Source organism: Remersonia thermophila, chromosome 4, assembly GCF_042764415.1.
Source record: "Remersonia thermophila strain ATCC 22073 chromosome 4, whole genome shotgun sequence".
Taxonomy (NCBI): Eukaryota; Fungi; Ascomycota; class Sordariomycetes; order Sordariales; family Chaetomiaceae; genus Remersonia; species Remersonia thermophila.
Window position 1 is genome coordinate 3,326,351 of NC_092220.1, and position 17,304 is coordinate 3,343,654.

At 61.4% G+C, this 17,304-nt stretch overlaps 3 protein-coding genes across 3 annotated transcripts; 1 reads left to right on the forward strand and 2 right to left on the reverse strand.

Annotated features, from left to right (window-relative positions):
- Window positions 1-5,203: 5,203 nt before the first annotated feature.
- On the reverse strand, window positions 5,204-6,980 carry VTJ83DRAFT_5075 (uncharacterized protein; the record flags this gene model as incomplete). The annotated part of the gene is made up of 6 exons (XM_071011635.1): window positions 5,204-5,396; window positions 5,491-5,702; window positions 5,940-5,955; window positions 6,006-6,537; window positions 6,622-6,840; window positions 6,896-6,980. 6 exons carry the CDS (start codon window positions 6,978-6,980, stop codon window positions 5,204-5,206), a joined length of 1,257 nt encoding a protein of 418 aa, XP_070866525.1.
- Window positions 6,981-8,427: 1,447 nt separating this feature from the next.
- Window positions 8,428-11,013, forward strand: VTJ83DRAFT_5076 (uncharacterized protein; the record flags this gene model as incomplete). Its single annotated transcript, XM_071011636.1, has 2 exons — window positions 8,428-8,630; window positions 8,820-11,013. The coding sequence occupies 2 exons, from the start codon at window positions 8,428-8,430 to the stop codon at window positions 11,011-11,013; spliced, it is 2,397 nt and encodes a 798-aa protein (XP_070866526.1).
- A 1,352-nt stretch (window positions 11,014-12,365) lies between these two features.
- Window positions 12,366-16,087, reverse strand: VTJ83DRAFT_5077 (uncharacterized protein; the record flags this gene model as incomplete). The annotated part of the gene is made up of 4 exons (XM_071011637.1): window positions 12,366-14,298; window positions 14,374-15,109; window positions 15,237-15,768; window positions 15,911-16,087. The coding sequence occupies 4 exons, from the start codon at window positions 16,085-16,087 to the stop codon at window positions 12,366-12,368; spliced, it is 3,378 nt and encodes a 1,125-aa protein (XP_070866527.1).
- Between the last annotated feature and the right edge of the window lie 1,217 nt (window positions 16,088-17,304).

The following is a 17,304-nucleotide window of genomic DNA, read 5'->3' on the forward strand; positions in this document are numbered from 1 at the left end:
AGACGAGTCGAGCCCTCCCCCGGATCACGGCTCCAGGCTCTTCTTCTCCACGGGGAACTTCCCCATGGAGAAGCTCGCGCTTGGTGGCCCTGTCATGGCGCGGATCGCCGGGAAGGCCGGCGCCAGCCATCGCCGCCCACGGTTCGCCACCAGAGATGGGCGAGGTCACGGCGTCATGGAGGCGGCTCACGGCCCGGCGACGCTCACGACCGCCAGGGTTCCCAAGCGTCTTCCAGCTTCCCAGGTCTGTCCGGTCTGGGAAAGGCGCGTCCGCGTCCAGGGCGCAAGCGGCGGGTGGAGACGGGCGCCAACGGGTAGCCTCTGGCCGGAACAGGACAGGACGAGGTCCGACGAGCGGCGTCGCTTGCCGTGCTGCGCTGGCGCCGTTGGGAGTGAGGCGTTCGGGCGCATTGCTCAGAAGATTCGATGGTGGGGAATCGCGGGGACGGCGATGTGCCTAAACCGTCCATGGTGGTCGGGGCTCCGGGCAGGCGATGTCACCACAGCGGCGGACGGACTGGAGCACAGACGAAGGGCATCTTGGAGGGCGTGGAACCGACGACCGAAGGCCGACCCAGGGTCGCCCGGAGCGAACGCAGGCCATTGGAGGAAACGAGGGTGTGGGAACCAGATCGTCAGGGGGGGAGGGGGGCGTGTGACGGAGGACGTCCGCCGAGAGCGACGCATGGGGTTAGGATTCCCGGACCAGCTTGGATCTATGTAGGAACACGACGGCGTCCTGGTGACCGCATTCACCACGCATGCTTCTCGTGCGCTTTCACCCCTTCTGCGTGCGTGCCATGGCTGTCATGTCAGCGCAGAGGGGCGCGCTGCTGCTCGATCCGCGGTCCCGGTGTCCACCGCATGAACTAGCGCGTTTGGCGGCCTTGTCAACGGCCGGACGACGCGAAGAACGAGCTAGCCTTTCGTTAGCTCTCTGCGGAGGAGGAAGCGAATCCGGGGGAGGAGACGGGAGAGCGAGAGACGGCGGCACGCAAGCCGATGCTCCCCACAGACGGGCAGGGCCCTGTGGCGCGCGCAGCATCGAACGTTGGTGCCCACCCCGCATTCTAGGACCGCAACCCCGGACAGACGCGGCTCGGGCGAAGCGGTTCCTTCAACGGCTGACCGGCAGTGCCCCCCCCCCCCCCCCCCGCTCCAGCAGCGGGGGACCGGAGGGAGCGAGGTCCTGCTGGCGCTGATGCGGACGCACATGCTCGCTCCATCGTCGGTTGAGCCCCCCCCGACGTCAACGCCAACGAGATGCAGCGAAGCGGGCAGCCCTTTTGGACGCGTGCGAGCCCTCTTTGTCTGCGTTTCATCGAGGCTGCAGATCAAGAAAGCCAAGTGCGTCTTGAGCGTTTGCTTTCCAGGCGGCTGGGACGAGAAACCCGGTGTTAGGGTCGCGGTTCAATTTGGCTATATTGTGGCCGTCATGCTTGGTGAAGCTTGTGAATGCTTGTCTCTGCCCTGCGTTGATGGCTTCATTTGCTTTGATTGAAATTGATGAGGCCCAGGGGCGCCCGACCATGCTTGGAAAACCAGAAAAGAGAAAAGCGCAACGCTTGTGGCCAACGGCGGCCTCGGATGCTCCAGCGCCAGACCCCAAAGAGGAAGAAGCCCCACAGCGGCTGGCGGTGGGCCCCCCCTGCGTTCCTGGATTGGCGCGCTAAACCCCGGCGGGTTTAGATCGGGATGGAACAAATGGAACAGTCGTGGAAGCTCTCGGCAACGCCTCTGCTCTTTTTCTTCCCACACACCACCTCGCCGTGGCCGAGGGGTCACATGCGGTCCAGGTTTTGATGCATCGTCACCAGGCCGTCAGCCAGGGCCTTTTCTGCCTGTACCCGGTTTTCATGCTCGCCGATTTAGGCACAAACGCTCCTTGCCTTATGCTGCCAACAAAAAAAAGCAACGTTAGTAGTGTACTACGAGCTAGGGGCTAGGATGGCAAGTATCTATCTATGTAGTTATGTACTGTGTAACCATTTGGTGGTGGTTACTCCGCATCTTGAGGCCTCAGGTAGGTACATGCTGATGGCCTTTGGGTTCCCATGGTGCGCCTGTCTCTCCTCCTTGGTTGTTCTCTGTCCAAGGAACTGCGTGGTTCACCCTCTCGAAACAACAGCGTCAACAACCAAGCCAATATGGAATATCGGGCTGTTGGCTCTGTTGGCTCCGACGCTCCCCTGGTTCTGTTGTGGATACCCCGCCCGGCTTGCTCTCCCGTTGTGTTCGTGGGGGCTCTCGCACTGCCGACAACCTCGAGGCGCGCCGGCACGGGCAGCCGACCAGCCCCGGACGCGAGCAGGCGGCAGTCGACTCGGCTGCCGTACGCGGCAAAGATCAGCTCATTCCACCCTTCTGTTGCTCTTCCTGCTTGTCTTCCTTGGGATATCTCATCGTGTCGTCGTCGTCGTCGTCGTCGTCGTCGTCGTCGTCGTCGTCATCACCAGTGAACGTCTCAGTCAGATCTTCCTGATCTTGAATCGCAAACGGCCCGAGGCGGCCAGCCACGCAGGACACATCCCGCTTACAGGACCTTGGCGGGTTGGCATCCGCAGCTAACGCAAGGGCTGGCTCTGTTTGACCCAGAACCCGGATCTGCCAAGTTGGAGTCCCTACCCAAACGGGGTGGCAACAGTCCAAATCCGGTCGCATGAGCATCAACTCCGACGACAAACAAGTTTCGTGGGGTGGGACCCTGGCTGCTATTCTCGTGCTGCCTAGTTACTAGTATGCCTTGACGCTCTCAACACGAACGGACCCCTTGTGGTCTCGCAAAGCGCATGTAGGTATAGTAGTACGTAATGCTGCTTGTACGCAGTAGAGTATAGTACTAGCAAACCGGAAGAACCTCCGGGGACTCGCCCGCCGCCTAGATCGATACGTCAACAACGGCCAGGCACCGGCCGTAGGGAGATGCCGTGAGCTCAACTGCCAGTCGTCGGTTCGGCCTATCTCGGCTATCCTCAGATATATCGGTAGAGCCCGTCGGTGGAATCATGGCCTGCTCCTGCGATCATGCCTCGCGCGGCAGCATAGTATGTACCCTCCAGCTGAACGCTCTCTCTCACGTCTCCAACGTTGCGCGCGCAACCGGCTCCTCCGAAGAGACGACAGGGAAGTTCTTTTGAAAGGGGTCCTCGGCAGATGTGTGATTTGGCGGTATTCGCTGTCCAGCTGGCCTCCGCGTTTCATGCTCCCAGCGTTTTCAAGAAGGCTTTTGGAATGTTTCCGCCCGTCCTGATCCCGTCCTATTTCCGTGCTTTGGGATCCGCACCTATGACGACGACACCGCCATATGATGAACGAGAAGCGAGCCGCCATCCCTGCCGAGATCGGGCCGCCTGCACAGCACTCAGACGAGCGGCGGGGCCTCGCACTCGCCTTGCCTGACGGCCTAGCCGAGCTGAAACAGAAGAAAAAACTCTCCGAGCGGTCTGACGGTCGTGCTGGGATCTGTATGTTGTCGTCTTGAGAACGTCTCGCTGGCTTTGCCGTCGACGTTCTGGTTGGGTAATACGGACAAACCCGATCTAAAAACACGGCCGTCCCATCCCAGCCACCACCCATCTCCAAGCCTTTGTTGACTAATATCGTCCTGCTCCGTACACCGATGAAAAGCTGCCGGTGACGGCTGACAGACGTCCATTTCCTGGTCGTTGCCACGCCGTGGACGCCAAGGCCAGAACCGCGAACGGAACCCCGTCCCGAGTTCCCTCGGCTGCGACAACGCACGGCGCCCATGTGGGGGGTTCTAACGCCCCTCTAACCTCAGTGCGGCTTACGAGGCGAAAGCCGTCGACGAAGAACGAAAAGAAAAAAGAGGCTAACAAGGGGGGTCTTGTTTTTGTTCTTGGGCTGCTGCTGACACTCTCCATCCGTCGGGAAAGGAGGGCTGCTCAACAAAGTGAAGAGCTCACCGCCGAGCGGATGCCTAGCTGACGCCTAGCCGACGCCTAGCTGGCGTGCCACTGCAGAGCAGAGCAACGAACATGAACCGCCTTCGACCTCGATGATCAAGATTCAGGGCGAGCTTGCCTCTGGAAGCGCCCATTTGGCCACTAGCTTCGCCTTTCTTTTGGCATCCGCATTTCTATTCTGGCCATGAAAAAGCCTTTCGCTGCCAGGCCCACAGGCTATGCGCTGATGTCGTCATCGTGCTGGGTTGTTTGATTTCTCTTTTCCCAGCCTTTTCTTCCAGGAGGTGTCAAGAAGGTCCTTGGAAATGTCGACCTCCTACCAGGTTATTGACAAAGCGAATTATGCCGTGGGAGAGGGTCAGCGGTTCGTTTCTCGCGCCCACTTTGACCCTTGCCGCCCTGGTGTTCTGGTTCTTGCTGTGCATGTCCCAACATGACGCGTGGAATTCAACATGTTGGCCAAATGCTCGGTTTCGGCCGCGGCAAAAGGTTAATGATGAGAAGGGGGATCATCAGCGATCGAAGCGGCTATTGATCCCGTTTCTTTGTGGGCGTAGGAGAGGCACTGCTTACGGACATGCCGTAATTGACTTTGGCATATTCATTATGGAATGACGCTCGACTATCGTGCAACGAAGAAGAGGACGGGGCCTTGTGGAGAGCTCAAGCACGACGCAATGGCGTTCTACAACAGACACTTGATCGGTGTAATACGCTTATGTAGCACCTCGTAAGGACTCATTGTGCTCATGGATTCTGGCTCTCATTGTCAGCCAGAACGTTGCCACAGCACCCATCTTGCACTCTCCTGTACCGGGCCTGCTTTCCAGTGCCGGATTCTTCACTGCGTTTAAAACAATAAGCCCAGCGGTCCAGGACCAGGTTGGATGGACGCGGTCTGCGCTGGGGTGAACACAGGCTACGTAAAATACATCAGCACGACACAGGCTAGAAATTCGAGATGAGCGGCTTTCCAATGCTGGACCTCGCCGAGTTTGTGCGGAGGTGGTTACGGCGAGCAAATGCTGCAATGTCATCGGACGATGGTAATATCTCACCAGGAAGATAATAATAATTAGCGGACACGATGATGCCCCATTCCAACGAAATAGCTCCCATTGCAAATTTCCAAGTGAGCCTACCATGTCGTTCATATCAAGTGGGTATCCAAACACCGCGTTATTAACGAACAAGAGTAGCAAAACCAGAACCCGAGGGCAAACCAAGCCACCCCCAACTCTCCTCCCTAAAAGCTCCCTACCATCCCCGTGCCTCGATCAACGGCCGTAATCGTTGTGATCATATATGGTTGGCATCTCCAACCCCTGCTCCTGCTGCTCCTTCTTTCTCCGATGCTTGGAGCACCGCCAAACGCAAAAGTACACAGGCACCAGAACGATGATGATACCTAACGCCAGCGCCAGGTAGGCGAGGATGAGCACCAGCCGCTGCTCGGACAGCTTCATGCCTCTGAGACGCACGGAGAGTCATTATTAGCCAATCGGCCCTCTCTCTCACCGACCCCCCAAGAAAAGAAATGCCAAAGGAATCGAGGGGAGCTTACAGAGCTACATTGACCAGCAAAAGCAGCCAAACAAGCCGGCTGACCCAGCGATGGACGGCGGCCAGGTAACGGGTGTTCTCGGGGGGCTCCTGGCCGCGCTGCTTGGCAGAGCGCTTGATGCGAGACACGGCGAACCCCCAAAAATACATGATCGCCATGAGGAGGACGGTGATGAGCCCGATGATCTGGTGGGGCGTGCGGAACGTTTGGGTCTGCCGTGCGCCGTTTGTTAGCACCCGGATCGTTATATCAGCCTCTCTCTCTCTCTCTCTCTCTCTCTCTCTCTCTCTCTCTCTCTCTCTCTCTCTCTCTCTCTCTCTCTCTCTCTCTCTCTCTCTCTCTCTCTCTCTCTCTCTCTCTCTCTCTCTCTCTCTCTCTCTCTCTCCTCCCTTCTCCCAACGTGACCACCACCAGAGAGAGCCAGGGGGGGGAAGGGAAACCCAACTCACCACAACGTGCTCCCCGCTGACCATAACCCCCGGCACCAACGCGCCGAGCACAAACAGAAAGTACACGGTTGCCGTGCCGGCGTGCAGCCAGGCCCAGCGCGGCCCGAAGGCCCGGCCAGGAGGGTGTCGAGCGGCGCAAAGGCCAGCGCCGCGACGGCGTAGAGCACGCCGTGGGCGACCGCGCGGGGCCGGGCGCTGTCGCGGTGGATGCCGCCCGGGGTCGGAGTCGCGCCGCCGCCGGCCTCGGCCACGAGCTCCGCGCCGGACGAGGCGTTGGTGCTCGGCCCGACGACGCCCGACGGGATGCCGCCGGGCCCGGTGGCGCGGAGGAGGTCGGCGAAGAAGAAGCCGTAGGCGGTGTGGCGGCGGAGGCGGGCGTCGAGGTCGTCGGAGCCGAGGTCCAGGGCCGGGCCGACGGCGAAGATCATGGGCGACTCGGCGTCGACGCGGGGCAGGCGGGCGCGGCACCCGTGGCAGGTGGCGTTGACGATCATGTCGGCGTTGGCGTTGATGAGGGATTCGTGGATGGTGAGCCGGGTGCCGGGAGAGTAGACGGGCTCGGTGTTGCCCGTGGTGGTTCGGGGGCTGACGGTCACGCCTGCGGGGAGGGGAGGGGAGGTGGTCAATGCATGATGCAAAGCTTGGGTACGTAACGGCGGGAGGATGGGCGCCTCTTCCTCACCTTTCCTGTCCTCCGAGGCATACATGACCAGCATCAGAGCATCGGCCATCTTGGTGCCGAAGCCAAAGGCGGTGTACTGGTACCAGTCTGGGGTGCGGACGTAGAAGTTGATGTCATCCGAGTCAGGGGGCAAGTTGAAAGCGATCACGGTGTCCGTGTCTGGCACAAAGAGGGTTGACACGGCATCTTGTGCCCTGGTAAGGTGGATGGAGGAGAGGGCTGAAGGTTGTCAACAGGGAGCTCGATCATAATCATGCCGCTTTGGGAGACTGACAGAGGAGGAACCATTGGAATAGCCGTCGAGATGATGGGAACGAAGACGCCCCGAGAGGTATCATGGTGAACGTGGACGACGCCATTGTGCGGATTCCCGGCTCCGAGACGTAGCGGTAGATTTCACCCAGCGCACACCCCCGGTGATAGAGATGGGCTCGCTCAGGAAAACATGCCGAGAAGAAGAAAGATTCAGCTTCTTCCTTCAAGGAGGCAACAGAGCCATCTTGAACCCTTTGGAGCTGCCGCTGACGGCCCAGAGGGAGCCCCCTCCCTCTCATGTGCGTGATCACATTGGACGCTTGGCGATGGTTAAGCGCCGGGCAGCACGTCAGGGACCAATCATGAAGGGGATCTGCGATCAGGGACGAGATAAAAATAAATGAATGTCTACAGTGTTGTCTTGTCGATTTGACAGACTGGACGTGTGGTTTGTAAGGCTTATGGGCATTTGGGACGCACCAGCAGCAGGATGTATTGGCAGCAGGAGTAAGAAGAGGTGGGTTGAGCGTCTTGTCCTCTATGGAGTGTGTTGATGGGGTCAATGAAGTCCAGTTGAGGACCGGCAGTGGAGACGTCCGCCATGTGGAGGCTGCATGCAGGCTGGGCAAAGAGGGTTAGGGTCGGGACCTGGTGTCCCGTCGCTCTCTGCTGCGGGGTCGGTCGTAATAACGTTACCGTACCTGAAGTACACAGTTCAGCCCATTGCCCCAGGTACAATGCATTACAAGCCTTTCATTTCACCACTTCTCAACCTCTTCACCTGGCAGCCATCTCGCATCTTTCTTTTCACCCCCTCGCCTTGTTCTTCCTCCGCACTGCTCTTCACGGACAGGGCCTCTTCTATCGTTTCCAGATTCAGATTTGCAAATACAGCCATCGTATTTTTCTTCTTTGTCTTCTTCTCCTCCTGACATGGTTTGACAATGCGTTTGTTGGTCTCGAGGCTCCCTCGGCGTTCCCTTGTCTTTGCTGCCCTGTCCGGCTCTGCCCAGCGAAGTGCTTCGCTTGCTTGCTGGCGAAATGGTGCCCTCGACAGGAATGCTGCATGGCGAGGGTCGAATGGCTAAGATGCTGAGCCATGCGGTGTCGAAACCCGCGGTTGGGGGCGGAGGCCAAATGAACTTGTCGTGACTCGCAGTTCCTCAACGAAAGCTCCTCGGCACTTTTCACGTCCATTACATCGAGCTCCACGTTGGACTTCTTCACCCATCCGTTCCACGCTTCCACGCTTCCACGCCTCCACGCCTCCGCGCCTCCACGCCTCCACGCCTCCACGCCTCCACGCCTCCGCGCTTTCATGCATCAAGCATCCACGCACGGCACAGCATCCGCACCCACACCGTCGTCCTCTTGGATCCTGCAAACTGACCCTTGTCCATTGCCCGTCGGGCGGCATTCCGAGAGAGCTTTTCCCTTGGCTGCGCCGCCGCTGTGCCGTCGCGTCCAATCGATCCCCACCTCGGCGCCGAGTCTTTTTTTTTTCTTCTTTTTCTTTTGACGGACTTTGCCGTGGAGAGTCCCGATCCAACCATGCCCGGCAACAAGAGGGCCGACCAAGCCGACCATGACCATGACGACACCGCCGACGGCCGTAACAAGACCAAGGCTCCGTCCATAACGCCGTCCCCTTCCGCATCGTCGTCCCTCGCGCTGCGTCCCAAGACAAAACCTGCTGCTGCCCCGCAGTCGCAGCCGTCGCATTCGCATCAGCTCCTCGTAATCTGTAGGAATAAGTGCGCTTCCTTCCTGGCCTGCTACCCTCTTGCACCGGGTCCGCCGTGCGGCTAGCGCTTCTCGACGGCACCGACAAACGATCCAGGGCTCGTCCCCAGGGTCCGTTCGTTCTTCTCCAGAGCCGTTTCACATCGGGATGCTCGTTGTCGGGGGGCGCAGACTGACCAACCTCTTTCCCCAATCCCCAGGCATTGGCGCTACATCTCGTCGTTCCATGGCCCTTGGCTTCAGCTCCCCCCTGAAATCCTCGAGACCATTGCCAATGCCAACTACAACGCGCCGCGGCCGCGCCCCATCGACCCGGCCGTCTTTTTCGACCTGATCAAGATCCGCCGCCTCGTCGACGATGCCACCAACCTCGCCGTGCGTGCCGCCAGCGGCGTGGCCTCGATCGGCCAGCGCAACGGCCCTGGGGCTTCGCACCACGCCGCCGCCCTAGGCTTCGGCTTCGGGCCCCGACCGCCGCCCCAGGCGAAGCTCAGCGCCGAGAGGAAGCACAGGATGCGCGAGCAGGCCACGCAAAAGCTGACCGAGGCCTATCGGCTGGACGAGATCGCCTGCAGCGTCGCCACCATGCAGAGCACCTCGTCGCTCGAGGAGGTGGCCTCCCTCGTGCTGCAGCGGAACCCCCAGGATCCCGACGCCAAGTACGTCCACTTCTTCCACGAGAAGATCCCCAGCCGCCAGCTCGCGCAGTGCACCAGCCTCGCGCCCCTCAACGAGATCGCCGCCGCAAAACCCACCGACCCGGAGCCTCTGAGGACGAGAGCCATGGTCCGCGTCTTCAAGGGCGACTACCAGGGCGCCGCCGACGATCTGACCGAAGCCCTTAGGCTGTATCGCCTGTACCGCCCCGCCCACCTCGCCAAGCCCCCTCGCGAGAGGAGCCTGTCCGAGGGGCAGCCTGCCGGCCGGAGACAGGAAGATGTTATTCTGAAAGAGGATGAGCAACCCAGCAGCCTGGAAACGCAATTGCTCTTCCAGAGAGCGGGCGTCTACCTGACCATTGCCTGCCGCCACGTGGCGGCGGCCCTGCCCTCGGGCTCGCCGTGTGAAAACGGCCACATAGGCGGGGAAGGGCAACGGGAGGAAGCGGCGGCCAAGGAGGAGGAGGAAGAGCAGGAGGAAGAAGAGGGAGAGGAGGGCAGCAGGGGGCGGGAGCTCTCGCCGGCAGAGCAGGAAGCGCAGCGTCGGATGGCCGAAGCGAGGAAGCTCGTGAGGCACAACGCGAAACGGGCCTTGCGCGACTACACCGCCTATCTCTCCCACTTTGACTACTCGCCGGACTTGCCGATGGCCATCGCCGAGGATTTCGCCCGCAAGGTCAACTCGGCAGTCAACGGCGGCCGACCGCCGCGTCCAAGCAGCCACTCCCTTGCGGCGAGCGAGGGCGACGGCGCGGTTCCTCCCCATCGCGTCTACGCCTTGTCGGACCTGTTCGCCTCTTCCCCGCCGGCCGGGCTGCCCCCGTATCCCAGCATGGAGGTGGTTCCGTCCTCCGCCTCGATCCCGGCCCCGCAGGAGCACGCCACCGAATCCCTCACCTGCCACCCGCTCCTGGCCGACGCCCTCCACTCCCTGCTCCTCTGCCACGCGCTGATCCAGACCTCGGCCAAGGAGCTGCTGCGCCACGCTTGCATGGTGGCCCGCCTCGTCCGTCTCGCCGACGGCTACCCCGTGTTTCAGTCGAGCCGATGCCCGGCTCGTGCCGACTGGGTCGAGGTGCTGCGCGCCACCGACAACTGGGTCCGGCTGGCGGGATCGTGGGATGACCTCTGCGCCCCGGCGCCGCTCGGGGGATTGCTGCAGGGCAAGGGCGCCGCTGCAACGCCGGGTCGGCTTCGCGCGTCGTCATCGGCGACGACCAGAGCAACGGCGGCCGAAGGAGGAGGCGAGGCGGGTGCTGTGGGTGCTCCCGCCGGCTTTGCTGCCGTCACGGCCAGCTCCGACGAGGCAACAACCGCTCGGCCGCCCGCGCCAGGCGACGCAGCGCAGGCTTCATCAGTGCCGCAGTCATCGCCGTCATCATCGGCATCCTCGCTCACCGCTGCCGCCGGCGCCACGACCGCTGTCGCAACCCGTCCTCGCAGCGCAAACGCCAACGGAAACGCAACAACCCCAGCGTCCCAACCCAAAGAGCCGACCTCCTCTTCCCTCCCACACTTCACCCTGCCTGCCTCCACCGACCGCGCGGCTGCCGTTGCACGGTGGGTGCGGGAAGCTCCGCTGCCGAGTGCGAGCGGGAATGGGGGGCAGGGTCCGGCGAGGAAGCGGCGGAGGAAGCCCGGTGCTTCTGCCGCCGGGAGGAAAATGGGAGGAGGAGGAGGAGGAGGAGGAGGAGGGGGAGGAGGAGGCGTGAGTGGCGAGCCAGAGGTGGCATGAGGGAAACAAGAGAGCAAACGAGAAACACTTGGGGAGAAGGAAATGAAGACGGCAGGCGTCGGGGTTGGGCACCTCCTAGGGACGCGTTGTCCAGCGTCGTAGGCATCGAGGTGTATACCATACCTACGTTTAGGTCCAGGACCCAGGTGCCTAAGGTAGGTACCTACCTACCGTCCTAGGTAAGGGACTTTGCGATGGTGGTCCTTTGGGAGGTGACGGGCCACCTACCTGGCGACACCTTTCCCAGCGTTCCTGTTCCAAATTGATGCCATGAATCTAGCGGCTGCATCAACGCCATCATCAGCGTTACCTCTGGGATAAACAAGCGAAACAAGATAGCTATACTACAAATAATACGATACAATGGCGATGACCCTGGGTGTATGCAGAGAGCGAATGACATAGCTGCGTATGGTCTGGGACCCGTTTCGTCCAAACTTCCGCTACCCGAGCAAACATGCCACCACCAACACTCTCACCCCCAGACACACACACACACACACACACACACACACACACACACACATTGCACACATCCAACACCCTCTCCTTCATACCCTCTCAAGTCTTTAGGTGCCCAACAATTCTAATCGGTACCAGATACCCTGTGAAAAAAAAAAAAAAAAAAAGAAAGAAAACTGGCCAGGAAAAATCCCATCACCCATCCATCCACGCTGTCTATCTCGTTTGACCTTGAACCTTCTACTACTACCACACACACACATCTCGGCCAATGCCCCTGAACAACCCCAACGCTCACCTCCTTCCCGTAGACAGCCAAAAAAAATAAAAAATACAAAAAAGAGACAAAAAGCAAAAACCACACTCCCGTTGCCGTTGTACTTTGTTTCTTTTAGTTCCAAGCACCCAGACAAACGACCGGTAAACACCCTCGGTACCGAAGACAGGCGAGGAGGTTGCCGGCCCATGATGCCCTGAGAACCCCCATCCCAATCCCATGCCATCCCTCCAGAAGAGAACTCGCCTCTCCGTCAACTTTCATCCCCGCTCCACACTCTCTCCTTAAAAAGAAAAATAAATAAAAGAGAAGACTCGTACATGACCGTGATATCCCCCTCCCCCTCCCTTCTCCCCTTCCCTCCCTCTCCTCGGCGGCGGGCCTCGTCGGCGTGTCCGTTCCGTTCCGTTTCGTTCCGTTCCGTTTCGCGTCCGTCGTCTTCGTTCTTCGTCGTCCATGTCGTTTCGTCACGGGTTACCTACCCATCCTTTGTTTTCCCCCATCGTCCCCCCCCCCCCCCCCCCCCCTCAGGTAAGTAAGGTTTGTCTACCTGAGGTACATAACGTACCTCGGGTTCTTACCTGCCTACCTACCTACCTACCTACTTGCTTGCTTACTGCCAATGAACGTGCAACCCGCCCCCTCCTCCACGCACGTGCTGCCCTGCCGCTCCCATGACGCCTCCTCCCTGTCCTTGTCCTTGTCCCTGTCCTTGCTGCTGCTGCTGCTGCTGTTGTTGTTGTGTCTGCTGGTGGTGGTGGTGGTGCTGGGGCTGGTGCTGGGGCTGGGGTTGGGGCTGGGGTTGCGGAGGCGGAGGCGCAACGCCCAGGTTCAGGAAGCTGTCGATATCGCTCATGCCCTCGGCCTCGAGCACGTCCATCAGCTCCATCTGCTGCTCGTGCGACAGGCTGCCCTGCCGGCTGCCGTTGTAAAACATGGAGCCGTAAAACTCGTCGGCCACGCCGAGCGGCGCCGGCGGCGGGATGGACAGGCCGAGCCCCAGGGCGAGGTTGAGGTTGAAGCCCGGGCCTGCTCCCCCGCCTCCTCCTCCTCCTCCGCCGCCGCCGCCAAATCCTTGACCGGCGCCGCCGAATGGCCCGCCCGGCCCGGGGTCGTAGTAGGGGTTCCATCCGGGTTGTTGGAGACGCGGGCCGGAGGTGGGAGGGGGGTAGAAGCCTGGTTGTTGTTGTTGTTGTTGTGGTTGTGGTTGCTGATGATGTTGTTGTTGTTGAGGCGGCTGTTGGGGTTGGCTGTTGGGGACGGTGCGCGGGGCGGCAAACGGGTTGGGAGCGGCCGATGCGCCCGGGCCGGCCCAGAAGGGAGCGGCGCCCGTCATGTCCTGCGCGAACATGTGCGGAGGGACGAACTGCGGCAGAGGCTTGTACCATGCCGCCTGGACCTGGCGGGGCTGGGTTGGCGGCTGAGAAGGGGTGGCGGGGGTCACCATGGTTGTGACGGCGGGAGGCTGCGATGGAGGGGGTGGTGGCACAGGCTCTTGCGGGGGAGGCTGTTGGTGTCGTTGTTGTTGTTGTTGTTGTTGTTGCTGCTGCTGCTGCTGCTGCTGCTGTTGGTGTTGTTGGTGTTGTGGTGGTTGCGTCGTGAACTGCGGAGGGGACATCAGCTGCGGGGTTTCCTGCTTCAGCTGGTGAGCCGCCGCCAGGGCGGGGTGAGGGCTCATCGCCGGGCTGGCGGGATGGATCGACGAAGGCGTCGGCGCGAGGGCGTCGGGAGGGGTCGGCAAGGCGCCGAGCCCGGGGGGAGGCGACGCGGGCTCCTGCTTGAGGATGGCGGGAGGCGGCAGCGGCGGGGTGGTGGGCCCGCGGTCCAGGGATTCGTTGGAGTCGGGGGCCAGATGGGAGAACCGTCGCCCGCTCGAGTCGGAGGAAGGGCTCATGAAGATGGAGTTGGACCGGAAGTTGGGCTGGCGCTGGAACGGGGACGCGCCGTTGATGTAGCCGAACGGGGCCCCCACGGCGGCCTCGGCGCCGGCGTCAACGACGTATCCGAACGGCGAGGCGGGGTGGAAGAGGGGGGTCGCCGAGGACGGCGGCCCCGTCTGGCGGGTGGGCGTGCTCCTCGCCGTGTGGGACTCGGGAGAGAGGGTGTCGACGGCCGAGAGGGGCGTCCCGTGGAGGGTGCTGGACGGGGACGACGAGCTGTCCTCGCCCGCGTCGTAGCTCTGGAGGCAGGCGCCGGCGATGGCCGTGTAGAGCTGGACGGCCGACAAGGTGCCGGGCCAGCGGTCCGAAAAGATGCGAAGGGCCTCGAGCGCCGCGGCGACGAGGTCTTGGACGTCGTCCCGGGCGTGTTCGGCACGGACTTCCGGGTAGGAGATGGACCACAGCAGCGCGTTGAGCGCGGCGTAGACGGTCAGCAGGGACTCCCACGAGATGTCAACGGTGCCCTCCTCGATCTGCCGGCACGTGAGGTCGACGATGGACCTTGCGTTGTCGAAGCACTTGAGGGCGGCGTGGCTCGTCGGCTTGGGAACCTGGAGAGACGGCCGGAAGAGGGAGATCATCATGCTGTGGAAGCACCCGGTGAGCCTGGTTCGCAACGGTTAGCAAAGGCGCGAGCTACGCATCACGCATGTCTCTTGCGCTCGGCGGCGAGCAACGTACAAAGGCCTGCACCACGCCGGCTGCTCGGGGCAGGCATCCAGCCACTCCCGGACGCGCTGCTCCATCTGGGAGAACCAGGGGTGGCTCTCGTGGGCGGGCTCGGGGCGCTTCTTCTCGTAGAGCACGCGGCGGATCTCGGCCTGGAGGAGGCGCATCTTGCAGAAGTGGATGGCGACGAGCTTCCTCGCGCACGTCTTGGACGACCGGATGCCTTCCGGGGCGATGTCCTCGTCCGGGATGGGGTCGAAGAGCTTGACGTTCATGACGTCGTCGGCCTTGGCGAAGCCGTTGGGACGGCCCATGGTGAAGGCGAGGCCCAGCTCGTGGGCCGTGACGATCCAGCTCATCCGGCGGCGCATGTCGAGGGTGCGGGGGTTGGACGCGCCGATGGCGATGGTGCGCTCGTCGCCAAGGCCCATCTGCTGGCAGATCCTGGTCGCGAGCCCCGTGACGTAGTACGTGGCGGTTCGGGTGGGCGTCATGAGGGAATACTGCGCGATGAGGATCAGGCACTGGAGCGTCTTGAGATCCTGCGGCCGGACGACGTCTTCGAAGCGGCGCATGGCGTTGTGGAAGTAGCTGTCGGGAAGGCCGGCGTATTTGCCAACCTTTTGCAGGGCGATGGCGACCACCATGTTGACGACGAAGTGCCTGTAGGGGTCCTTGTCGCCCGCGAAGACGGCGTTGACGTCTTGCTCGAACTCCTTTATGTGGAGGATCGGGGTCAAGACTTGGACTGTGGTCGCGGACCGGGAGCGGTCAGCGGGGGAGAGGAAAGAAAAAAAAAAAGAAAAAGAGAGAGACAGAGAGAGAGAAAAAGAGAGAGAGAAAGAAAGAAAGAAAGAAAGAAAACGGTCACCTACCTCGATCGTTGAAAGCCCGGACGAGGCCGTCGACAATCTCCCTGCTGGGCAAGGCCGAGGCGGGGATGATGCTATGCGCCGGATAGCTCTTGGTCCTGCCCGAAGGCCCGCTGACGCTGGTGCCCATGACGACGCTCTGCATGCGATCGCGGCGCTCGGCTCTCCTGGCGAGCAGCTCGGGGATGAGGTTGGCGATCTTGCGCGACTCGGCGTATCGTTTCGCCTCCTCCATGAGCAGGCGCATCATGGCGGTGCCGCTGCTGGGGCCCAGGTACCGAGGCATCTCGTCCGTGTCCTCGAAGCGGACGATGCCGCCGGGGTACAGCAGGCCATCCTGGCTCTCGGCGTCGTCCTCGTCCTCGTCCATGTACTTTTCCAGCTCGGCCTCGAGCTCGCGCACCTTTTTCTGGAGGCTGACCACGTAGGAGCGGTTGATGCGCTTGCCCTTGGCGCTGTCGTAGTACTCGCACGTCGAGCCCGATCGTTCGCAGGGGAGGCAGCGGGGGAGAGCGGGATCGCATCTCGTCTTACGCTGGATAAAGGGGGGGGGAGCGGAGGGGAGGGGAGGAAGCGGAGAGGGTCAGCTTCAAGAGGCCCACCACGCCCACGAATTGGCAAGATGCGTAAGGGGGGGGAGGGAGGGGGAGGAAACCCCGGGAGGCGGCTCGGCTCACCTGGCGACACCGGCAGCATGCCGTCAGCGTATGGGCGACCCGGTGCGGCGCATCGTGGGCATCGGGCTCCGGGCTGGTCCAGGCAAAGGGTATCGGCACCGGAGCCGGCCCCGGGAAGAAGTGCTGAGGCGGGAAGACGGAGCCCAGGGACTGGTGAAAAACAGCGGCCGGGTCCATGGATGCCGCTGAGGAGATGGAAGCGCTGTGCCCCTCGTCAGGAGCCGGACGGGACAGCTCCCAAGGTGAATCGCTCTGGTCCGCTTCACGGACGCTTTTCCTGGTGCCGCTCCGGGCGGTGGTGGTGGTGGCGGCGGCGGCGGCGGCGCGAAGCTCAGAGGGCCCGAGGGTTTGGTTGTGCGGGGATGGCGTAGGGAGGGGGGGTTGGGGGGTTGGGCGGATGGGTGCAGATGCGGCGACGTCGTCTTCTGGCGGATGGGTTGCGGTGGTGGATGTGGTTGCTGTGGTTGTCTTGCATGCCGTCGTCAAGCCTGAGGGTGGTGATGGAGCGCTTGTCTCCGTGTCAAGGGGAGGGAAGGCCTGGGAGCCGGGCGGACGAGTACCGTAGCGAAACCGCTGTGAGACCTGCAGCCATGCCGTGACGCTAGGCCGTAGACGGCTACAGATGGTCCCCAGATGGTGGGTTTCGGGCTGACGAGGGGTCGTTGTTAAGCTTTGCCTGGGTCTCGTCATCGACCCCCCCCCCCCCCCCCCCCCCTTGACATCACAAGCCGATCTCCGTTTCGCCATGCCGGAGCCGGGCTCCGGGATCCACGGCTGCATGCGTTGTCCTCAAATGTTCTTTTTTTTTTTTTTTCTTCTTCTCTGCTCCGGAGGACTCGGTCTGGGGGACCAGGGGGCTAGGGATTCAGGGAGGAAGAAGGGTCATGACGATGACGGATAGGGCTCCTTCATGATAACTACTCTCTACTACCTAGTTATACACAGTACACAGCATGTACAGACGTCGCCGTCTCCCTCTCTCTCCCTCTTAACAGGCTAACTACTACTATTTTTTTTTTTTTTTTTTTTTTTACAGAGTTCCACTTGGTTCAAGTTCTCTCACTCACTTTCTCTCTTCTCTCGGCATGTCTTTGGGCCATCGGGTGCGTATGCCCAGACCCGGTCCACCCCCCCTCCCCCTCCCCAACCACCAACCACCAAGAAGTCCTCTCGTCTCCTCAGAACCACCCTCAGCGGGGTCCCCTATCCGAGGCTGGCTGATTCATGCGGGGTTCGCTGCAACTGTGGCTTGTGGAGATTCAAATGTGGCGTTGCGCCGTCGGAACTCGCCGCCAAGTCACCTCATGTTTCGGTACACTGTACGCAGTACATACTGCGTACGTGGGTGGACCAAACAAAAGAAAAAAAAAAAAAAAAGAAAAAGGGCAGAAGCG